Source organism: Mytilus trossulus, chromosome 10, assembly GCF_036588685.1.
Source record: "Mytilus trossulus isolate FHL-02 chromosome 10, PNRI_Mtr1.1.1.hap1, whole genome shotgun sequence".
Taxonomy (NCBI): Eukaryota; Metazoa; Mollusca; class Bivalvia; order Mytilida; family Mytilidae; genus Mytilus; species Mytilus trossulus.
This window is the reverse complement of record NC_086382.1, coordinates 64,425,040-64,451,617: the sequence shown is the minus strand read 5'-3', so window position 1 is coordinate 64,451,617 and position 26,578 is coordinate 64,425,040. Positions and strand designations below refer to the sequence as shown.

At 32.1% G+C, this 26,578-nt stretch overlaps 1 protein-coding gene across 1 annotated transcript; it reads left to right on the top strand.

Annotated features, from left to right (window-relative positions):
• Positions 1-1,494: 1,494 nt before the first annotated feature.
• Positions 1,495-12,790, top strand: LOC134686489 (uncharacterized). Its single transcript, XM_063546155.1, has 6 exons — positions 1,495-1,551; positions 3,033-3,416; positions 8,422-8,667; positions 9,514-9,687; positions 11,459-11,552; positions 12,584-12,790. Exons 1-6 carry the CDS (start codon positions 1,500-1,502, stop codon positions 12,732-12,734), a joined length of 1,101 nt encoding a protein of 366 aa, XP_063402225.1. The 5' UTR covers positions 1,495-1,499; the 3' UTR covers positions 12,735-12,790.
• Positions 12,791-26,578: the final 13,788 nt, after the last annotated feature.

The following is a 26,578-nucleotide window of genomic DNA, read 5'->3' as shown; positions in this document are numbered from 1 at the left end:
ATTCTTGATTCAAACAACTGGCACTTTTTGAATAAGTATCCGATTTCATGTAAAAACAAAGCCTCTCTAATTGAAAATATTTAGTACATTTGGTGTGATGATGTTGATATATACAGGTATCATTATCACAAATCTTGTAACAAGTCATACACTAAAATGTAAATTCATAACCATTTTCACAGCCTTATATTTTTGATTGTCATCCTTATACGTTGAATGCCGATGATTAACCATTTTGTTCCTAGCCCGTTCTGATCAGATACAGAGTGGATGATTATCATTCCGATGTAAATTTCCCGATTTAATGAACAGAACTGTAAATATTTGTTATCCCACTAACTTAAGTTGGCATATAAACTAAGTTTGATTGAAAATCTTAATTCACACGATTTGGAATAATGAAGACATCCAACAAGCTTAGAACAAATATGAAGTAGGAAGAATAAAAAAATAGTCATAATTGCTGCATTTGAAAATGCATCCTCCCCATTAATCTCCTATGCTCACGGAGATATTCAGTTTTGTTAAACGGAAAACTACATCTAACATGTCGTTGATATTTCTCCGAACGACTTATTTAAAAACAAAAGTAAGTTTCATTTTTTTTCCATTTCTGCCAAAACAAACTGAACAATGTGGACAAAATGGGGAATGTATGAAATCTTGCAAAGTTTTGTTGCATCCTCAGCCCGTGTTTGATCTAGATATTAAAAAAGTAGTATGCGATAGTTACTGAACTCTCCATCGAATGGTATAAATTTGAAAATTGTCTCAAAGACAAACTTATCATAGACTACTTTTATTGTTTTTTTTTTAAATAACCAACTATTTACACCACTGGATCGATGTCACTGCTGGTGGACGTTCCGTCCCCGAGGGTATTACCACCCCAGTAGTCAACATTGTGGTGGTTGACATGAATATAAAAAAACGTGGTCATTTTCATGAATTTCCTGTTAACAATACCTTTGCATCCTCAATGCTCTTCCACTTTGTACTTGTTTGGCTGTATACATATTTTGATATGAGCGTCCCTGGTTAGTCTTATGTAGACGAAACGGGCGTCTGGCGTGCTTAATTATAATTATGGTACCTTTGATAACTATTGACGAGCTTTTAACTAATTTGAATTCAACTGTTCAGAGTGGAGAAATATCATAATACACGCTTTATAGCGATAAAATCAGTTTCTCGATTGATTTGTATCCCTCTTTTCAAAGATTTGCAGAAAATTCTTTTTATGAGACGTCATACGTCATGGTCGCCTTTTATATGAGTTCACATTAGGAAATTCAAAAGAAACCAAAAAGAATTGACATCATTATTAAACTTAACCCAGCGTTTGCCGATAACAGATCTTTTCCTTGTGAGGAGAAATGTTGTTCTCACACAGATAAATAAAAAAAAATAGAAAAAACTGAATGCTCTGTTTCTTTTGCAGATTATGACGTTTATAAATAATTATACGTGGATTTTTTATACTTTCATATTTTGTAGTAATGCATGCAGCAGTAACCGAAAACCCTTGTCCAAGTGACTTGGAATATGTAGGTAAATAAGAATAAGTTTAGTGTAATTATGTTGCCTTTCATAAGTGATTCATCAAATTATTAGCCGTAAAAAAATACCTTAAGAAAACTTAACCAACATCAAACATTGGACAATTTCTCATATATTGTTGTCTGAAAAGTTTATTAAAAAAGTTATTAAACCAAGCATGAGTCTTAGAGGCATGATTTTTTTATTAGTTGTTAGTGGCTTTGAACTAGCTCTCAGATAACTGCGAGTACTCTCAGATCTGTTCATTGTGTCTTTTTGTGTCGGGATGTATAAGTACACGGCCACATCCACTTTTATTTTTTGTTTATCTGATGAGTTAAGCCTTTTTTCAACTGATTTTTATAGTTCGTTTCTTATGTTGTACTGTTATACCACTGTCCCAGGTTAGGGGGAGGGTTGGGATCCCGCTAACATGTTTAACCCCGCCACATTATTGATGTATGTGCCTGTCCCAAGTCAAGGCATGTAATTCAGTGGTTGTCGTTTGTTTATGTGTTACATATTTGTTTTTCGTTCATTTATTTTACATAAATAAGGCCATTAGTTATCTTGTTTGAATTGTTTTAAATTGTCTTATTGGGGCCTTTTATAGCTGACTTTGCGGTATGGGCTTTGCTCATTGTTGAATGCCGTACGGTGACCTAAATTTGTTAATGTTTGTGTCATTTTGGTCTTTTGTGGATAGTTGTCTCATTGGCAATCATTCCACATCTTCTTTTTTATATGAATAATTATATGTACGAAAATGAAATGAGACAAAAAACATATATTTTTGTGTAACAGAATTATTAAACTGTAAACTGGGCTGATCTTACCCGATTCATTTTTTCTTGACCTGTTGATTATTTAATAAACGTGCGGTTCGTCTGATGTCAGTCCTTGTTTTTCCAAAATTCGATTATGACGTCAAACCTCGTTGTTTTCCTTCAAATGGTCTGTTGTGAGGTCTTGAAAGAATGCGACCATGTCTAATGACTTAACATAAAAAGTACATATCTTATTGAATATAGTTCGATTAACGATTAAAATTATATAAATAATTGGAGAAACATATTCCTCCACCAAATCACTTATGAAATTTACGATATTTATTCACTCTCGACAGTTCAATTTTAGATATTTTTAAAATTTGACTGTCTCGAGTGGATAAGTGTCGTATCACACTTGATGCACTTGTAGAATCTGTATATGTAAGAAGATAAAAATATATGATAATGGAAATGAGGATGTGTCAAAGAGACATCCCGACCCAAGAGCAGAATGTATGAGTAAAGAGCAGAATTATCTTTTAAAATATTATAATATAAAGTAAAGTAATTTTCTATAAATTTCATTTCTAAGTTGTTTTCTTTCTTTCTTTAATTGTATGATATTGTATTTTGTAATTTACCTCTTGTTTCACATGTCAATGTGACGGAGGGGTTTTAAAATAAAGAATATTGTATTTTATATTATATTTTGTTTTCAATTAGTGGCCGACATGTGTACAAACGATATTGTAGAAGAAGAAAGTGTGTATGGCAGTAGTCGAGTTGACAGCGTATTATTACGTATAACGAAACAACAAAACAACTGTATATGTCATGTTAGTTTACAAAAAACTGTACATAATTATACAATATACATGTCAAAATACGACGGACGGAGTAGTTCAGCCCCGGAATTACAGAACTGTGGACTTGTAGTAGATGTAGAATATGTAGATACATCGGATATAACTCAATCCCTACCACCGATTGAATGTACAAGTGGAACTAGGATGAGATCAATTGAATTGGGAGACAGTCAGCTTATATTCAAATCAAGGATTGTAGATGGTGACCTCACCAGGGGATATTGTATGCAATTATTTAGATGTAAGTTATCTTTAATGAATATTGTAAATTCATTCACTTATTTATAATAATATTAAAAACATTCATCGAAATCAAATAAAGACATCTTTATTTCCAAAGGTTTTAAAGAACGGGAATATTCACTGCATGCACTGACTAGAAAGATCTATTAAGCTCGACACAAATATAATTTATTCCCAGTTCGCATCTAAGTAAAAAAAAATCCAGTTTTAAACAATTCACTTAATTTTCGGAGGCATATAGGGTCCTTAGCGAATTCACTGCTTTTCGACTTTGACTACTAATGGTACTTACGTTTTCAATATTTTGGTTTTTATACAGCCTTGTCGCTCAAAGGATCAGCTATGAAAATCTAGAAAAGCACTTCGGCTGCAATGATTTATAAAGTGTGATTTCATATTTGATTTATACATCATTGTTGAAATAGTTGTAAGTAGATTTTTGAGACTCTTCGCTATTGAATTACAAAAGGTTCAATCTTCTTCCTGATATTGATCGCGTTGGTAAAGCAAAATAAGAGAAACACCATGCTTCTTTCCATTTTAAGTGGCGTTAGGTAGTATTTTTCTGATGATATTGAGAATGGAAATAGGGAATGTTTCAAAGCGACAACAACCCAACCATAGAGCAGACAACGGCCGAAGTCCACGATTGGGTCTGCAATGTAGCGAGAAACTCCCACGTCCTTCAGCTGGCCCCTAAACAAATATATATTCAGTGATAATGGACATCATACTAAACTCCGAATCATACACAAGAAACTAAAATAAAAATGGTACTAGATTAACAAATGCCAGAGGCTCTGGACTTGGGACAGGCGTAAAATTGAGGCGGGGTAAAACATGTTTTTTGAGATCTCAATCCTCACTCTATACCTCTAGCCAATGTAGAAAAACAAACGTACAACAATACGTACAGTAAAACTCAGTTAAAGAGAAGTTCGAGTCCGATGTCAGAATATAAAACAAAAGAAAATTAACAAAAGGACAATAATACATAAATACGACAGACAATGTCTGACTTGCAAGCTCCAGACCTCAATTAAACTGATTGAAAGATTGTGGGGCTTAGTATTATACCATCATGAAATATATGAGAAGTTTATAACCAGTGTCATAACAAATACTTGTTTTTGAATAAATGTGTTTAATTCCAATGCAAATACCCTATAAGTGAATCAATGTTACAGCCGAAATATGCAACTGACAATAGTACCGTAACTATATCCCTTCTTAATAAATCTGTTTAAAGATATTGTTAGCTTTTGAGGTGAATACTGACATGTTTGTGCTTTGTAAAGAATGAACATGAAAAAGACAAACAGTCAAACAATAGTACACTTGACACAACGTAGAAAACTGAAGAGTAAGCAACACGAACCCCACCAAAAACTAGGAATGATCTCAGGTGCTCCGGAAGGGTAAGCAGATCCTGCTACACATGTGGCACCAGTTGTGTTGCTTATGTGATAACAAATCTGGTAAATAGTCTAATTCGGAAGGGCACATTCTTAAAAGGAAAGGGGATTGTAGTTACGATGTTAGGAAAATATCCGATATCATTTGTGATCGGTTATTACATAACGGTCAACCAACTCGCGTCAGAAAAAAATACGAAGGGATGATTTCGACTTTAGCATTTGGAACTCTTGGTTTAACATCTCCTTGTGAGCAGCAACCCTCTATCAAGAAAATCATTAAAGGAAATGAAAGCACGGGAATATCGTATCAATTGGGAGATATATACACCGTATCCGGTGCTGCTGGAATGTAACTACATTTGTATTTAGAAATGGAAAGTTAACAATTGGAAAACTGAAATCATCTGTTTTGTCATAAAGTTTTGTTTTCAACCGACCCTCATTGTCAATTTCTAGATGTAAGTCAATACATGAGGCCGACTTAACTGTATATGCTGTATCCTTTATCTCTAGTTCGATCGAAAAGATGCGTTTAAAATAGTAAATGTTTTGACTAGTTTGTGATATTGAAAACCCTGGTGTAATAATTTTTCAGAATTACATAAATTTCTGTCGCTTAAATCTAATATGTTGTTACATAAACGAGTAAATCGTATAAGTTGAGATATACAAACACCATAAAATGGTGACAAGGGAACGTCACCATCTAAAAATGGATAACTAACGATAGGAAATGAAAAATCATATCTTTTATTATAATATTTTGTATTCAGCTTCCCGTTAATGATATAGAAAACAAGATCGAGGAAAGGGCAGTGGTCATTGTTAGTATTAGCTTTATTTTTAAAGTAAGTTCTACAGGATAACTTTCTTTAGTATACATACTGAAGTCGTCCTTATTCAGAGCCATAGACCATCCACATATCTAAAAGTATTGTTAAAATTTTGTATCAAATGTTGTTTCGATGGGTCTTTGCTGATGATGCATGTTTTCGAAACGTACCTAGACTTTGAGCTGGTAGTAATCGAGTGAAACTATAAATAACTAAATTGCATTTTTGACTCTTATATCAAGCCAGAAGGAATACCCAGTGTTAATTAGGAAAATGTCATGTAATGCTTTATTTATCGGATATTTTTAAGCTGGAGGATTTTTTTTTTGATTGACACGTTTATTGTAATTCAATTTAGCGGTTCAATATGGCTCATAGAGGGCAAATATCGATATTGGACTGTGACTTCCTGCTATTATTATATAGGTGAAAGGCGGACGGGATTGTAGATAATTGAAACATATTCGTTGTCCTCTGTGAAAACGATTTTTAATAACTGTCATCCAACTTATGATGGAGTCAGTAAAATTTACAAGCTGGAATATCGTATCAACTGGGAGATGGAAGATAAATACTCCGTGTATAGGCGCTACTGTAATGTTGCTACATAATCATTTCAGGATATCATAGTTCTTGGTGAATTACTTTTATCTTTAATCCATTTATTAATATAATTATATGGAATAAAAAGAGGCGAAATATACAAAAAGGACATTCACGCTTATAAATAAAACAGCATAGCAAAAAAAAAAAAGAAGAAAAGACTGAAAAACAGTTTGCAAAACAAAACAGAGAAAACCGGAGGTGATAAGGCTATGTTTAGGTGTCATGTGACTTTAGGATATCTTTTATTCATTAAAGGACATCATATATTTATTTAGGGATATTCTTATTCATGTAGGGATTATCTTTATTCATTTACGGATTATCTGTGTTCATTTAGGGATATTCTTTATTTAACTAGGAATGTTTTTTTATACATTTCGAGATATTGATATTCTTTTTTCATTTTGGGATATGGATATTTTGTTATACATTTAATGATAAAATATAAAAAAAGAAGATGTGGTATGATTGCCAATGAGACAATTATCCACAAAAGACCAAAATGACACAGACATTAACAACTATGATCACTGTACGGCCATCAACAATTAGCAAAACCCATACCGCATAGTCAGCTATAAAAGGCCCCGATAAGACACTGTAAAACAATTCAAACGAGAAAATTAACGGTCTTATTATTCAAGGACAAATTTACATATATCCCAAGTCTGGAACCTGTAATTGAGTTGTTATCCGTTTTGCTGCTTTGCATAGATTTTGTTCTCGTTTATATTTTTGCATAGTTTGTTTTAATGTTGTTCAGTTACATCATTGTCCCATGCAGGTTAAGGGAGCGTTTTGCGCCTAAAAAACAAGTCCCCACCCGCTGCATTTGCATGCACCTGTTGTAAGTCAGGAGCCTTTAGCAGGGTGGTTGTCGTTTGTTGGTGAGGTTCGTAAATGTTTCTGGTTTCCCTTTTATATAGGTTCTTATTGTTTAACACATGTAATTTTAGAGCCCTTTAAAGTTTGCTGTACGATGTGAGTCAAGGCTCTATGCTGAATATCGTACTTTGACCTATAATTGTTTACTTTTACGTTTTGTGACTTTGATTAAATGTAGAGTTGTCATAATGGCACTCATACCACATCTTCCTATTTGTATATACATTTAGTTATATGCTTTGTTTAAATGACATCGATTTTATATATATCCTTTATATTGGTCAATCAATTTTTCCCAAATTAAGATAAGAGGGGGATAGTGGGGTCAGTGAAAAAACTATATGAATTAAGAACTTTATCCTACATTGAACTTTTGATGTTGTTCCTAACACAGCCCATTTTGGCGTGGTCGACTATCCCATTTGTTTTTAAATATCTTGACAATAAACTATCCACCCGTATTAATGAACTGTTAACTTATCTATGTCATATTTCTATCTGTCATATTTGTTATTCATTAGACTTGAATACATAAAAACATTGTAATAATAATAAGTGTTCTCACTTCCATTGAATGTTTTTGCTTGTCGACATTAAGTAAACTGCGGTCATATAACAAGGTTAAACATAAAATTAAGAAGATGTGGTATGATTGCCAATGAGACAACTGTCCATCGTGAGGTTGATGAGAGCAATTTGAAGTTGATCAATACTTATTGATTTTTATTGAAGGAAACATTGGAGCATCCCATCCCAATAGACCAGAATTGACCTACATTGTTAAGTCTCCCTGAAAAAGAGCTTTTTATCTTAGGTATAACGGTACCTATAATCCTTTTTTCAGTAGAGTTATACTGCTGTATTAACGCAGACACAACAAGGCAGGTACTAGTATTTGATCTGTTTGTCTTTTCGGAGCACATGAGATTACCCTTGTTCTATGCCTTGTTCATATAGTTCACTATTTAGATTTTATGTATCGTTTTTGTTTACAATTGTTAATCCTGAGACATGTTTCGTAATTTCCTGAGGCGTTGTCGGTTCTTCGTCTACTTATATATAATTTAGAAGTTTTCAATGTGATTTTTGTATCTTTATCCATTTTTTTTAGATTAACAACCTATGAGAAACAGCCTCATATTTAAACTTTTGTTTGAGCATATTATCTATATCATAAGGAACTACAGCCATATACATTTTTTCTCAGAATCAATTCTTAGTGAGTATATTTGAAATTTCATAGATTTTGAAATTTTTGCAGATCAATCAATAGTTTCATGCAAAATGAACCACCAGGCGGGGAAAGCAGGTTCAGATGAAGATTGGATAGAGACAATTGGTACACAGCACACTTCCATTGATGAATGTAAAAAATATTGTCTACAAACCGAAGCATGTGTAGCTATTCATTTTGAGGGAAGATATTGTTTTTTATACAACAGGACAACTAGAATTGTCACAAACGATGTTGCAATTTATTCACAAAAGCATTGTGTCGACACTCAAAGTATGTAGATATGTGCCAATTATCAGGTTGTCTGCATGTCGATATTGCAAAATATCAGCTACCAAAATTCCTAAATGTTATGCTAAATACAGCTAAGGAAATCAATACCTGAGGTAGAAAAAGAAATCGAAATGTCTGTGAACAGTTAATTATAAATATAATGATATCAATAATACTGGGCTGGTGATTCCCTCGGGGAATTCAAACTTCAACAGTAGTGAAATCGACACTCAGTGGTTGTAATTAAACTCGTCACAGATACCAGAATTAAAATTTATATTTATTCCAGACGAGCGTTTCGTCTTCAAAAGAGTCATCAGTGACGTTCGAATACCAAAATGTTAAATAGGCAAAATAAAGTACGAAGTTCAAGAGCATTGCTGACGAAAGTTCATAATAGTTTCAGAAGAGAGAAAATGTCACAGAAATTACTTTCTGAACAACAAATTAATTTTTTTTTTCATGTATTGTACTAGTTTTTAACTGAATATTAGAAAAAAAATTCATAAATTTGTTTTTTGTTATTTCGATTTCAATATGTCCATTCTATTATTTCCCTTGCCATTTTTTATATTTTGTTTTTAAAGCAAAATATATATCTACTCATACTCATATTTGATCTGTATGTAGTTTCTCTTAGCTACTCCAGTTTATAAATTGAAAAAGTCAACAACTCTTTTATCCCAATTATTTCACTATAGTTAGATAACATTTCACACATGTTATTTTTAAATATTACTTGCATTGCTGATGATGATTGAAATATGAGATTTATTTGGAAGTAATTTTATCGATTGTTAATCAACTACAATTAAAGAACTTTTAATTTTATAAAAAAAAATACAGATTTGAAAATAAGATGTTACCCTCCAGAATCAACAACCCAAACAGACCAGGTTATCACTTCGGATGACACCTTTTCAACTAAATCAGTAACAGTTTCAAGACAAATCGGCGATAACCACGTGACAAATTCTACCACTAAGTCATCTATTGCGAGAGAGAAGGAAATTATCAAAGGTATAGTGACATGATAAATGGTTGAACTGTTAACAAAAAAAAATAAAAATAAAGAAGGCATACTTTATACATGCATGACAATAACTCTATATTACTTGTATCATTTTTTATTCTAAACTACATAAGCATTGCTATCGAGTAATAAACTTCAACGACGGACCGTATAGTGTTACAAACTGATCAAATTTTACACGCAAAAGGTTATTTTTAATTTGAGGGTTAGCTTGTTAAAAAGATGATTTTAATTTCAAAAAAGTTTTCTTCTCCAAATAACCTTACTTGTAGAAAGAAATGATATATATTTTTACTATACCCAATGATTGCAATTGTGACATCAAATGATTCAATACTTGACTATGCTTTGTTTTCATGTTCTAAGGATTCTTTAGTCAGTCATTTTGAAATCCGTATGTTATTAAATCTTTTTCGGAAATAAAGTAGTACTCGGGATAAATGAATACGTGTAATAGTTTACGCTGCATGTCATTGTAGAGTTTTTCTATAAATCTACACACCAAAGAATACTTTATAGACTTAAAGATTGATGTTAATTTGTGTTTAAGTTCATGACTCAAGTTCATTTCTTGAATTCTTAAAATCAAACAAAGATTTGTGAAGGGGTTATATGTAAACCTCTGAACACTGGAAATTTTCAATTGTTTAGATGATTTACGGACAAAGCTTTGGAACGGTCGCTGTCAAAATGATCAATATAAAACTAAGCCTGTTTGTATGGTCCTTGAGTATAACAATAAGGTGATGTGGTTTGAATGTTGATGAGACAATTATCTACCAAAGTTTAAATGAAGTTGACGTCAGCAATGATAGGCAACAGTACGGCCTTAAACAATGAGTAAAACCCATACTGTATAGTCATCTATAAAAGACCCGACATGATAAATGTTGAACAATTCAATTGAGAAAATTAACTGCATAATTAATAACGAAACAAATAACGATAAACAAATATGAAAGACACGAACCATTAACAACCACTGTACGAACGGCCTCTGACTTTCGGACAAGCACAAAATGAATATGACGGGATGAAAATGCTTGTAAGTGCTCAGAACAAACTATAAAAATTAGTAGACTTACTCATCGGAATGACATAATAAGAACAACTCAAAACATAAACACTGACCGAACATGACAGACTGCTTGTATACCCCTCAACCCTCATTTCATTAATAAAAAGGACACTAAGTACATATCTGTGAATAATGGCAGTTATTCACATATTAGTCAAAGCCAATAACTGATAAAAAATAATCACCTATCTGAGACTTAAATATCATTCAGTACACATCCAACAGCCAACTGATTTAGTGAAAAGACGTCATGAACAGTTAAAGAAAAATATGAATTTGTGCATATCTTGACTTACACCTAGAAATTGACAATGAGGGTCGGTTGAAAACAAAGCATTAAGATATACTTTTAGCTCCCTAATTGTGAACTTACCATTTCTATGTAGCAACATTTCATTTAATTATTGCAGCAATAATATTGCCTTTTTACTTGAATAGGACCAACAAGTTAGACTTATTACCAGGTTCAGCATTACCACATGTTGAGCAGAATATACTTATCCTTACTGAGCATCTGCGGTCAATCCTAGTATTGGGAGGGTTTGTGTTGTTTAGTCATAAGCTCGTATGTTATGATTTAGGTACTCTTGTTTTTTCATCGTTCTTCGACTTTTATCAATTCTATGCGAATGTTCAAATTTTACAACTTGACAGTTACCGTTCTATTAATTTTTTTTCAGAAACGTCTACCTCATTTATGGTGGCATTAGTTATTGCTATTATCGGTTGTACCGTTGCTGTCTTTTTTGCTGGTACAACCATATTTTATAGAAGGTATTAATAATGTATTTAGATTTACATGTAGCACATTGTTATATAGCAAAGTCAACAAATCATAAACCGGTTTGAGACCATAATAAGTTACAAAACTGTGATGTGTCATATGGGCTTGGGTTATAGTGCTTTTTGGTAGTACCTTTGATACTTAACTTCTTTTCTTTTTTTAATATTTTTTTCAAATAATGTTTTAATTCCATTCATCAACTTTTAACATGGGTATTTTAATATTCTATCATCTATATGTTAGGTTTAGAAAAATCCTCTTTTGATCATATTTAAAGTATAAGATAAATTACAAAAAATGGATTGAATATATACTTTATTCAACAAAAGAATGTTAAACACTTATATAGTAAAATGATACAATATTATATGTTATTCAGGTCTCAGACAGGGTATATACTGTGACATTCCCGGCTTAGAGTTTATATCCCCTGAGCCGAAGGCGAAGGGGATATAAGCCCTAAGCCGGGAATGTCACAGTATATACCCTGTCTGAGACCTGAATTACACATATATTACGGATTACCCCTGACTTAATGTTATTTTCCAGAGCAGGTATTTGTTGACAACACATATATTATATCAGTTGAAAAACACAACCTGATATGTTCGGCATACGTAAAGGATTTTCTAATTTGCTGTGAACATAATATTATCGTGTATGTAATAATTAATAATAACAGTTTTAACATTAAATTTAAGTATTAAAGTGTAAATTGCGTGATTTTGTATCAAAAATGTTTTATTGACTGAAGCACGTAATTATTTTCCCTCTGTGAGCCTCTGACAGTCTGATGGCTTTTGACTACGTCACATAGTAACCGGTTTAATGATGACGTTTTAGAGGTTCCAATTGGGGATAAAAACGTCGTATATACCCCGGCAGTTTCCTGAATATATACTGACATCTCTGTGTTGTTATCCAATCACAAACCTCGACACATTTGTAATCCGTAATATAATTTTATATACTTCATTCACCATTGTGTAATTATTTAATCTGTATTATAATTATTTTTCAGACAATTGCATACACAGAACAGTAATATTGTGTTAGCGCCAAGCGTTAATTATGTTGACCTTAGTAGAGCAAGAGATGATTCCAACTATAGCGCTATCAATTCTCAAGCGGTGAACGAACAACAATATGAGACAGTCAATCAACGGACATAAATACGTTCGAGATTTGATATATATTTTTCTCGTAAATAAAAATTGTATTATTCGGATCCGGCGTATGGCAGTTGCCAACAAATAGTTTACTCCTTTAATTTTTGGCGTTTATTTTTGTTGCACTTCAGTGTTTCTGTTGTTTCGTTGTTATTCTCTTTTAGTTGATTTCCATGGTTTTAGCTTTTAGCCTAGATTTGATTTCTCTCAATCGATTTATGACTTCTGAACAGCAGTATACTACTATTGTCTTTATCAATTTGTTTTTATTTTTCAAATAATATACGTGACACTTCACTCATGGATTGTATATTAGTTTTAAGTTTCAAAAACCCTCACCTAACAACGTACCAGACATTCCATTTTTGTGCTATTGTTTTATTAATGTAGTCAGGCTAACAGGGACAGCCGGAATCAATATAAAAGGAACATGTTAGTGAAGAAACAAAAAGTAATCTAATGAATAATTTTGGCGGAATCGTACACTCCAATGTAATCAGACTCATATCGTACAGGCGTATGATAAGCTATGCGATGTGAATAATTATAAACCGAAATAGCAAAACTGTCGGTGTTTTGACAAAGGGTCGAAAAATACTAGAGCGACATTTAAAATAATAAGTCGAAAAATTAACTGACAATGCCATTCCGAAAAATACCTTCAGACAAACAGAATAACTCTATACATAGACAACTAAAGTCAGAGCAACATGACCTCCATCAAAATTTGGTTGAGAATTTGAAAAACAAAAATAATGAACTCCGAGGAAAATTATAAATTGAAAGTCTCTAAGCAAATGGTAAAATCAAAAGCTCAAACACATCAAGCGAATGCATAATAACTGTCATATTCCTGAAGATTAAACCCGAGAAGGGTAGTGTAATATACTGTATGTGCCGACTTATGTGAAGACGTTATAACCTTTACATGAGTTCAAATAGCGAAAGATTTCATTATTTGTATAACTTCATGTTATTGTAAACTTTTTAATGACGTTTCTGTAAAATTTTATATTTCCTGTTACAGTAATCATCATGACCATAGTGATAGGATAGGCATAACAATTATTTCGTTCATCTTTTTTACATTAATTAGACCGTTAGTTTTCTCGTTTGAATTGTTTTGCATTGTCTTATCGGGGCCTTTTGTAGCTCACTATGCGGTATGGACTTTTATCAACGTTGAAGGCCCGTACGGTGACCTATAGTTGTTAATGTCTGTGTCATTTTGGTAATTTGTGGATAGTTGTCTCATTGGCATAAAACCACATCTTCTATTTTATATAACAAGACTAATAACGTATGAGCTTATGATGCTACGTGCAATATCACTTGACCAGTCACTGTTGCCTTAATTCGTAAAACCCCCTTTACACTAATCCAGTCTTAAAATTAGTTGTATAAAAAGTTGGTTTTATATAGTGACATGTTTTATCAATTTATAATTCTTTAAATATTATGTTTCATATGTTTATTGAAATAAACTATGTTTTTGATGCAGAACAAGTGATTCTATTACATCAATTTATCCTATAATAGTGAAAATATTTTACTACTTTTATAAATATGATATTTTCATTTTTTAAAAGTTATTTCAAGGGTATAATTTTTGACATTCTTGTGTATAATATCCGAAATAAATTCTAGGCTTTTGACAGGTACAGAATACACATTTATATCTTCATTTTTTCAACGACCTCGATTTCATTCGCTAATAAGCCATATCCAATCAGACTTTGTTATAATAAGAAACTCAGATCCCAGTTCATTTAGACCAATTGACAATTTAAATGAATTTTGTTATTCCTGTATGGACCATTTGGTCATATCCTTCTTCAAACGAATAATTATTGATACATCTCTGGCTTAAATTGTTTGACCGTCTGTTGTGAAGGTACACATACATTCAGTTATTTAGCTATTATAAAACTTGTTTGTTGCTTGTCGCTCAATTTGTGCTTAGTCTAAACAAAATTGAGAATGGAAATGGGGAATGTGTCAAAGAGACTGCCTTTTTATGTATCTTCGTTTCTTCGTTTCATATATGACGTGGTTCTGTCTTATACAGCCCGTTATTGTGGCAAATTTATGTCATTTTTTTCTTCTTTGTTACATATTTGTTTGTTGTTATAGTAGTTAAGATTATAAAACAATGTTCACTGCTGTATATACTTGACTTTTCATCTGTTATGTCTGTTTGTTTTGTTCACGCATTGTTGTCAATTTCATGGAATTTGATGTGACTGCCATACATGAGAGAGGTTTAGCTAGCTATAAAACTGGATTCTATCAACCATAGTTTACATACGAAAATGCCTACACCAAGTCAGGAATATGACAATTGTTATGTATTCGTTTGATATGTTTAAGCGTTTGATTTTGCCATTTGATTAGAGACTCTCCGTTTTGAATTTTTCTCTGAGTTCAGTATTTTTTTTGCTAGAAAGACGAGTTATGAGAGTGAATGCTTTTTGATGTATTTAGCCTCTCTTAGGACGCACAATACGTATCAAATGTTTTTTCATACTCTTTCATTGGGTAAATACGATAAATAAATTATGGGCAAGCTATTTGTACGCTATAACACTATTCATTTTTTTTATTTTGAGTTCGCTTTCTTTGGTAGAAGGTCATTAATAGTAAAATCTTGAATTCAATTGTTTGTGAAAAGTGGAGTTTAACCTTTAAATGACAAAAAATGCGGAAATGTTATGAACTGAAAGTATGATTTATCTATTGTCACTTCATGAATAAAGGTTTTAAAGCGCGGCAAAAGAATCGCTTGACTTTTGATTGTTTCCAGAGGTTACTTCCTCAACCGTATGGAGAAATTAAGAAGAAATTAACAATGGAGTTAAATATTCTTTTCTTTACAGCGATAATCATAATATTGCATGTATTTCCAGTTCTTAAAGGTATGATGATGATTTAGTAAACATTAGTTCTTAGTTAAAGTTTTAGATTCAAACTTTTCACCAAGTTTTCATGGTTTTGTTTATCATTTTTATGTCGTGTTTCCCTGGTTTTATCAAAATGTAATGGTTAAGATTAAGATCTTCTGCTAAGTATACTAATTTTTATATTTGTAATTTCTATGGTGATTTATGTACATGAAGTATGAAACAAGTACATTGTCCGTAATTTGATTCTTTTATTTACATTCAGCTGAGGAAATTATTATTATGTGACCAATCGTGCATATAGGTTTGTATTAAGGTCAATGTACTTTCATTATATAATGTCACAATTTTTGGTATAATATTACAAACAACCGTGGCTCGTTGAATTTAAACTTAAAAGAACCACGGCATTTATATCTATTTTATTTCTTAAAATTCTAATGGACCAGTTATGTCAAAATAGATGGTTTCTTTTACTTTTCCTTGTAGTAAAGTAATTTTGATTGAATTTAACTTTTTTCTTGCCATCATAAATCTCCCATTTTCAATGTAAAGATGTTCTTCTAAATTAGAATAATTTATTTCCGTTTATATGACGAAAATGTTATCTGGCCGTTTTCTAACAATACCCACTGAAATCGATGTTGCAGCTACACAAGTTTAGAAACTAATCTGTCTGCTAGTGATTCCTAAGTTTAGTATGCAATTAAGACGGATGAATGATAGAGAAAACAAAATAACTGAAGCAAATCGATACAAAAGAAAATAATTGTAGATTTTGTCTCACTGTTAAAGACATAATGTATTAATGCATCTTTTAAACATTCATATGTTGTAGTTATGCATGCATCAGACGCTGAAGACCCTTGTCCACGTGAACTGGATCATTTAGGTAAATAAAGCAACAGTAGTATATCGCTGTTCGAAATTCATAAATCTATTGAGACATAAACAAATCAGGGTTACAAAAACAAAACCGAGGGAAACGCATCAAATATAAGAGTAGAAACACGACACAACAATAAAATCGAACACCCACAGAAACGAACTATAATATAACAATGGCCATTTTTCTAATTCAGTACACGACATTTTAAGAAAAAAATAGTGGGTTGAACCTGGCTTTGTGGCATGCTGAACCTCCCGCTTTTATGACAGTGCTTAATATCTATACTATTAAACGAGATGATTTCATTTTGTGTGTCGCTTCTAAACCTACCACAATAAATTAATCATCATGCCTCTGTTTCCTATAGGTATATGGCATAGTCGCATGTCTCATCGATTCTTTTGATTATTCAGATTGAGTTATTTTTGGAGAAAAACGAAAAATAAAAAGCTCCCGGATATTGTTGCCGTCATCAGACCGACTTTTAAGTCATAGATACGACCTCCGATTTTAAACTTACACATTATTTTCATAAGTACTCGGATAGAGGACGTTTATTTTCGCGTTAATCTTGGATTCAAGCGTCACTGATGAGTCTTTTGTAGACAAAACGCGCGTCTGGCTTATATATAAAATTTAGTCCTGGTATCTATGATGAGTTTATTTACATGATTTTTACCAAAAAATGCAATGTACCAAAGGTGAAAAATAATTGTGGTCTGAGGTAAATACCGCGACAATAATGGAATTTAACAGAAAGGAAACAAATAACCGACCTTGTAAAAAAGGGAGAGGGCTTTTCATACATTTACTTCTTCATACATCAAGAAGCTCCATAGAGCCCGATTTGATAACCCTCTCAAAGTACATTATTTTGATATTTGTTGTTGTTATTATTGTAATTTAAGTGTAATGCTCAATTGACATATAATTTGCTTATTTTTTGTACATCTTGTATTGATGATATTTATACATAATCAGTCTTTATCTATCTACCTTCGAATGGACAACAACGGTCAAAATCAGTAAAACACTGTTATTTAAAGATGTACTTAGGTAAGGTTTTGAAAAACCTGTCAAATGTTTGGACTCATTGGTGTTTTTCCATAAAAACAAGGTAAAATATTTGCCCCATAACACCCGTTTATTTTTTCATATAAGAGTTATAACACAGTCGTTTGAAATTTAGTAATAAATAAACAGAAAATAGAAAAAGGTCACTAGATATAGACTTTTTTTTCTATTTTTTTGTTTGTCTATTATCATTAAGATTCAAACGACTGTGCTTATAGCTCAAGAAAGGTAATTTACCAAAATTTTAGAAGATTATTGATTTTCTTTCTTATGTTTTGAGACCCAAATAATACCAATGCAAATATAAGGTTAAAGTCCGAGTAAGCATTTTCCCGCCTTATTTTGAATCTTAAATATCTCGAAACCTACCATTTTTTTTAGCTTATTGTTATCCTTAACAAATACCAGCTTATAGTATCAATTCTAAACTCTTGATTTATTAATTTTCAAATAACCTCACCTAAGTACATCCTTAAGGGTTACATCATAGTGAGAGTCTATGTTGACTTATATTTACATCTTGATTAGCTGAACGCTGTCATATATTGTCTGCGCTTGCGTGTACGTTTCATAGAATCAATTGTCATTATAATTCAAATTAGCACGGTGTCGATGTCATTGCCGACAGACTGTCAAACCTTAAGTGTCTAATACGGGCTCAGTAGTAAGGCTTTCGTTTCTATTGAATCTACATTAAGAAACTAAAAATCCAACTCCCTTTGACCTTAATTGACCTTGGCTTTTCTTTTTAAATCCCTGTTTGATATATTACTTATAGTATTTTTACGTATTTATACATCACTGGTTAACCATGACAAAAAGCTTCAGACTAACGAAACACGAAAAGTTTTATTTTCAGTAAAGTTTTAACAGTTAGGCAATGTTCTTCTACAAACATAGACTTTGTTAAACATTCAATAGGAAGTATACATAGCCCCATATTCAGTATATTATTGTGACAAATCATGAATATGATTGTCATGGTACTGTGACAATTTCTTATCAGGTAATTAGTAAATTGGTTAATAACTGTAAACAGAATTGTGGTTGAAAGTTGTTCAAGATGAAACAAACATCAACTAGACATTTATATATATAAAAAAAAGGAACAACATTTTTCAAGACTTTACATGAAGAAGTAAAATCACAAAAATACTGAAATACTGAAAGAGGAAAATCAATTTGGAAAGTCCATAATCACATGGCAAAATCAAATAACAAAACTTATCAAAAACGAATGGACAAGAACTGCCATATTCCTGACTTGGTACAGGCATTTTCAAATGTAGAAAATGGTGGATTAAACCTGGTTCTATAGCGCTAACCCTCTCACTTTAATAACAGTCTCGTCAAATTCCGCTACATTTACATGATGCGTTAAATAAACAGTCACAATTAATAAAATAGTCAAAATATGGGTACATCAGTCATCATCGTATAACAATTTAACAGGACACAAAAACATCTACTATCTACGAACACATGGATTGATTTGAATGTCTGACGTCAGAAAAATTATATACGTCACATAAATTTGTCGTTCAATGTGCATACAAACAATTTTAAAATTTACATAGGCAATGTACGCATACAGGGTTAAAAAATCAAAAGTATGTAAGAATAAATTACAGAAATAGACCGAGATTCAAACTATTCCAAAAGTTATACATAGAGTTTATGAGAATCCAAAAATTTTAAAAGGTACAATTTAACAGGACACCAAAACATGTACTATCTACGAACACATTGATTGATTTGAGTGTCTGACGTCGAAAAAATTATATACGTCACATAAATTCGTCGTTCAATGTGCATACAAACAATTTTAAAATTTACATAGGCAATGTACGCATACAGGGTTAAAAAATCAAAAGTATGTAAGAACAAAATTACAGAAATAGACCGAGATTCAAACTATTCCAAAAGTTATACATAGAATTTATGAGAATCCAAAAATTTTATAAGGTACAATTTAACAGGACACAAAAACATCTACTATCTACGAACACATGGATTGATATGAGTGTCTGACGTCAGAAAAATTATATACGTCACATAAATTTGTCGTTCAATGTGCATACAAACAATTTTAAAATTTACATAGGCAATGTACGCATACAGGGTTAAAAAATCAAAAGTATGTAAGAATAAATTACAGAAATAGACCGAGAATCAAACTATTCCAAAAGTTATACATAGAAATTATGAGAATCCAAAAATTGTTAATTCCACTACGCCATTGAATGATTTTGACGTTTGTGGTTCAACGTATATAGTAATTCATAATAGAAATATATCATAATGACATATTATAGACCAATATCATACTGACGGGATCTTTTAAGTACAGAGTCACGTTATAAGAACAAAAGAAATACAAAGAGTCACCTATACAAAACAAATCACTAAAAAATGAAAGCCAATACAAACACATTGACAATATGTATAAGTACCGAGCAACGTCAAACGGATATCACATAAAACCATTCAACAGTAAAAGTAATCTTAATAATAGAACAAAAACAAATAAAAGAACAATAAAACATGTTGTTAAGATGATACACAACATCAGTACGCAGAATCTATACATCAAGACCATCGTGTATTATTTGAGAAGTTGATACGGAATATTTATCAACAAGGTCTTGGTACCTTACGATGAACTTTTTTAGAAAAAGGACGAGACGTTCGTTGACATAATCCTGGTTCATCAACTGTCTACTCAGACACTGATGACGTTTCACAAAGTCTGAGTAGGAGCTGCAAGCTTTTGAATATCGAATAAGTTGGGAAATATATATCCCATATGCAGGTGAAGTTGGTATATTGCTACTTAGGTGGGGGAAATTTATAATTTCAAAATTGAAATCGTATTGTTTGTCATAGAGAACTTATACATTTTACCAAAAACATCATACAAAACAAGGAACAAAAATGGAATTAGCTAGAAGTGGAAATGATACTGACAACTCTCTTTTAAATATTGGAATAAGTCATGGTTAAAAACGCACGATCAAAATCGATGTTGAAAGGGAAAGCTAACATATATTGATCTATATATCAGCGGGTTAAGAAAGAGAATATCAATCTCTTTTGTATAAAGAAAATACAATGAATATATATATATATATATATATAAGTACGTCTGAGTCAGTGACAACCCTACAACAGATGTATCCCTGTTGTAGGGTTGTCACTGACTCAGACGTACTTATGAATATAATTATTTTCTGTGACTGTATCTTACATTAATTTGTAGGATCCTTTACTATAGATAATTTAGCTGATCTGTAACAATAACATCTTCATGCCTTATATATCATGTACTGTAGTACGCCGCTAGATTAAAACTGACGTGGAAAGGTAACATATGGCCACCGAAAGCTCTTTTTTTGAGAGCCCAGGTGGCCGTGTGGTCTAGCGGGACGGCTGCAGTGCAGGCGATTTGGTGTCACGATATCACAGTAGCATGAGTTCGAATCCCGGCGAGGGAAGAACCAAAAATTTGCGAAAGCAAATTTACAGATCTAACATTGTTGGGTTGATGTTTAGACGAGTTGTATATATATATATATATATATATATTTGTATTTGTTTTAACTTAGTTGCAGACATGTGTACAGACAATTATGCAACGGAAGAGAACTTTAATGGAAGTAACACAGATAGCGTATTATTACGCATAACTAAACATCAGAACAACTGTATATGTTATGTTAGTCTACACAATAATGCGACTAACTATACAATTTACATGTCTAAATACGAAGGTCAAAGTAAGGCGGCCCCGGAACAAGTTAACTGTGGACTTGCAGTCGATATTGATTATGTAGATACATCGAATACAACTCGATCACTTCAGTCAATTGAATGTACCAGAGGGACTGATATAAGGTCTTTCAGTTTAGATGACAATGGACTGAAATTTAAAACGAGAACTATTGGCGGGACATTCACCAGGGGATACTGTATGCAAATATTTAGAAGTAAGCTATTGTTAGATAACATAGTAACTTTAGTATTAATTATAAAAATTCAATATTGAACATACGTGTTGATACATGTAGTTATAAATGTTCAACACGCACTTCATTCAATCATAATAGTGTAAATACGGCAAGTGTAGTTTGCTGATATTCCATAGTAATACATCAAATAAGCGAAAACAAATCCGGGTCGCGAACCAACTCTAAGGAGAAGAATAAATGTGTTTGAATTTGTTTTATAAGAAACACAGATGGTATATCTTTCTAAAGGCAGAACCTGAAAAATACTTAGGCACCGGAATAATCAAATGTGTCGTACGACATTCACTTCTCATGTTTTAAATTTTTCTGTATAATGTTAAGGCTTTGCATTACCGTGATACATGAAGCAATGCAGTGAGCGTTTTGTCAAATCAGCATCTGTATGTCTCGCATTATTTGTAAAAGTTTACAAGTTTCTGTTAACACTTTTCCAATATCTTGCTATTCTACATCATACAGTGTTACTGGACATAACATTAGACCGATCTATCTACTTCACCACAGACCGAATATTCAAACTGCTATTAGTTATAAAAAATACAGTATCAAAATTGAATAACTTCTCAGAATTGCTAGATGTTTAGTATTTATATTAAGAAAACTATATGATCATTTATATTATCATAAACAAAACTTTACCGAAAACAAATAAATTGATATATCTATCATATAAATTCAACGACACCGTGGGAATATGTTTTAAATTCAGTACGCACAAATAAGAAAGAAGATTCTGTATGATTGCCAGTGAGATATCTATCTCTTCACATGAGACCAAATGACACGTAGATTTACAGCTATACGTTTTATATTGTTAAAATGCAAGTGAATGTATATTGTCTATGCAAAGAAATCATTTTTGCAGATCAATCAACAAATCCTTGCGAAATGAATGCACGAGTTAACCTCGTGGGTAGAGACGATGATTGGATACAAACACACGGAACCCAACACACAACATTTAATGAATGTGAGCGATACTGCCTTCAAAAGATAACATGTGTAGCTGTTCATTATGAAAGAAGCTATTGTTTTGTATACAAAAAGAACACAACAGTTTCACGAAAAGATGATGCAACGTATTCACAGAAACATTGTGTAGAAACCAAAAGTAGGTAGACATAGTTCTCAACGTAATCATTTAATTGATGAGTGTAACTAAATAAAAGAGTTTTCAACAGACCAAAATCTAACGTACAATAATCAAGGAAACCTTTTAGTTTATGCTCTGTACTTTAATTTATATTAATTGCTGCTGAATTTGAAAACAAATATATTTGATAATAGAAAGTGTGCATTAAACTGTACCATATCAATCGTCTTACTATACCATGCCAATTTTTCAATTTTTTGATTGACTTTGAACCACATCATCATAAAATCACTGGGTGAACACTCCACATACACCTGTGGTTTGAATCTATCTGATAAAAAATCACAATACAAAATGAGACAGTCCGTATTTAGTATTTGTCGTTTTTCTTAATATGTACCTTCTAATAATTGATAGTATATTTCGTCGGCTCAAAAAGCACGTTTGAGGATTTGCTCGTTTTTTGAAAATATATAAGGAAAAAAAAGCACTAGACCAGCAACCGAAAACCGGAATGAACGAAAGGCTGACATTTACAACCAATGTGATTTGTGAATTTTTAACCATTTGTATAACCACCAGATGTTTGATGATTGCAAAAGATACAACTATCAACTGATTCTGGCCTATCAAAATGAATAAAAAGTATACCTCATAGAAAATTGTTGAAGGCCCTAACATGAGAAAACATGAAGCAATTCATACGATAACTGATTGCCTGGTTTATAACAATCCTACACAAATGTAAATCTTGTACATTGAAAAAAGGGGCATATCAAGGTTACCAAAAAAAGCTACGGAAATCACATTAAATTCAAAAGGATTGAGACCGAGCGCACAAGCTCGGAACTTGAGCCATTCTTTGGTTGGACTATCTCTTTATATATCAACAAGTCAATAAAAAAACATTTTATTTCTTCGATGATGATGACTTTGTTTAGTTAAACGAGATGGCATTGTTTATTTATGGAAAGTTATATGAAAACAAAGCATGATTTTCAGATCAAACATCATATTCGTGTAATATGATTGACCCTCAACTTCATACAGCAGGAACAGATGGTGACTGGATAGAAACACAAGGTACACAACATACATCATATGATGAATGTGAAAGATACTGCCTGTAAACAGAGGCTTGCCAAGCTGTTCACTATGAGTCAAACTATTGTTTTGTATACAACAAGAGGACAACAGTATCTCCGAAAGATGATGCAACTTATTCACAGAGGCATTGCATAGACACACAAAGTAGGTAGAAATAGTGCTAACCATTCCATTATTAATGTGAAAAAAAATACAGTAATATTTTCAACAAAAACCTAGAGATATGACAATCTAGCCCACTTTTGTCCTTTTTATGTTTTTTTGTCATATGTTAGAATATTTTTTAAAACTGAACTCTATAGTATATTAAACTATTCCTAAATAACTACCACAGCCTATAGTCTGTTTCAAGTCAATTAAGTTCTTAAAATATTATTACAATAACAATTGGTTAGTTCATGCCAAGTGGTATATATGTAATACATAGTAAGGACGAGAATAATTTAGAGATTAATTTAATAAGTTTACTCTGCAAGGTACGTCGACCTGAACGAAGGCATATATTTTGCCTTTTCACAGGGCACCCACATGTCTCTTAAATATTCGTTACAATGGTTTAATACAAGGCAAATATCTATATATTTGAAATATCGGGTTGTATGTCCTTATTCATCTTTGACGTGACTCTGTGTTTATATAATTATTCATATAACCCATATAGCCAATGATAATAATGTGGTGAGGGTCATGCGTGTTACAACCGAACAGCAGAAGTAAATGACAGATTATATGTTGATACCCAAGTCAATTCAAAATTTTTAATATACAAACGTGTGAAAACTCAGTGAAAGATAAATACGCATCTGTTGTATGAAAATTTAATGTTTGTTTTTACCTTTCATGTTCAAAATGCATTACAACCATTGCTTATAACCCACAACGTTTCCTGGTCGGTGTTATGAAAACAGGACCGTTTTAGGTCAAACTAAACACTTGAAATTGGTATTGCTATTTAATTAGTACGCGGCTTTGAATAAAATCAAAGATCAGTTGACCTGTTGTCAGGATAACGTTTCCGTCTATGGAGACATATATTGATGTTTGAAACGTTTGGAAATACGATAATCGTCTAGTTCCCAGTACGTGTCTGTCACATTTGTTAACTTATATTTGAAAAACTCTATTACACACTTTAATTGCTCCAACCCAATTACTATTGCGAATATGAGTGGACTATTGGTCATCTCTCAAGGGAAATAACTCCTTTGTCCTCTAAAATTGCTCCTGTAAATACAGGCAAAAAAATCTTTCACGTGCAATAACTTATATATTAAGTGGTTAATTGCCACTTTCTGTAATGTTTGTTAACATAAAAAAAAAATTTCGAACGTTTTTACTCTAACCAATTCATCTATCCTGGTTTCTATGAAAATGGATAAAAAAATGTTTACACAATGAATAAAAATGGAAAGTCCCTAGCCAAATGGCAAAATTAAACGCAAAAAAACACATCAAACGAATGGACAACAAATGTCATATTCCTGACTTGATATAGGCATTTTCTTCTGTAAAAAAAGTGGTTGAAATCTAGTTTGTTTTAGTTGATGTGTGTCCCTCGAGTTTAGTTTGTAGACTGGATTTTTTTTTCTCGCATTGAATTAATGACTTTTGATCTATTGTTACTATAGTTGCATTTATTTCTAGCTTAACCTCTCACTTTTATGCCAATCGCATTAAATGCAAGTATATTGAAAACGATGTGTGCATCATGATAGTCAACATGTCAGTCAATATAATATGGTGCTATTATCTTTATGTATACAACTGTTCAATAGTCGAGAAAAGATTAAGCGAAAACATATCAGTGTGAAATAAACAAAACCGAGAGAAAATCATACACTAAAAAAGGAAACAACGAAATAACAGAAAAAAGTAAACTGCTACACAAACAAAAACAAAAGTCAACAAACATATATACGTATAATTTGATAACAACTGTCTACTCTATGATAAAGAAGCAAAAGGAATGTGTTGCGACAAAAACCCACAGACAAGTAATAAACATAACATCAAATAAAACATATATAAAAATACGAATCAAGTCAACATCTGGGTGATATTCCCCTTTGCATGCAGCACCTGCCGTGTAGCTCATGTGTATAAAAATAAGACTAAATCAGTATTTCACATTTTGAAAAAAACCACCAGGTTGGTATTGAGGTAACGACAATTCGAACATTTCCGTATCAATCAAAAAAAAATCATAAATGAATTCCAACACAGAGGTTCATGTTAAACATCAACTACTAGTATGTAGTTATCTTAATTGTTTTCATAATTAAAAAAACTATAAAAGTCAGGGACAATAACTGGAAAATGAATTGCTCTTCTTTTTATTTAAGTTACGAAGTTTTCCTTAAACTGTTTCTGTGTTTGTATGAGTCAAAAGGAGACATGCTCTTGATGATCATGTAAATCAAGTTTTACAATTGTTTTTATCTTTGAGATGAAGCCACTAACTGCATTTTACTAGTTTTAAAAAAATTCTTGCACTATGAAATTTACAGAATTGCAAATAAAGTGTTTCCCTCCTGAATTAACAACCCAAACAGTTCAAGACACTACTTTTGCGAGCAATCCTTCAACAAACATGAGGGCAGTGATAATCGATACAGGGACAACCCAAACTCGACCGGACACTACCTTTGAGGATAATCGTTCAACAAAAACGGAAACAGTAACAATAACCGACAGCAAAAATCATATGACTAATCATTATACAACTATGAAGATAAAGAAGAAAATTGAAAAGGGTA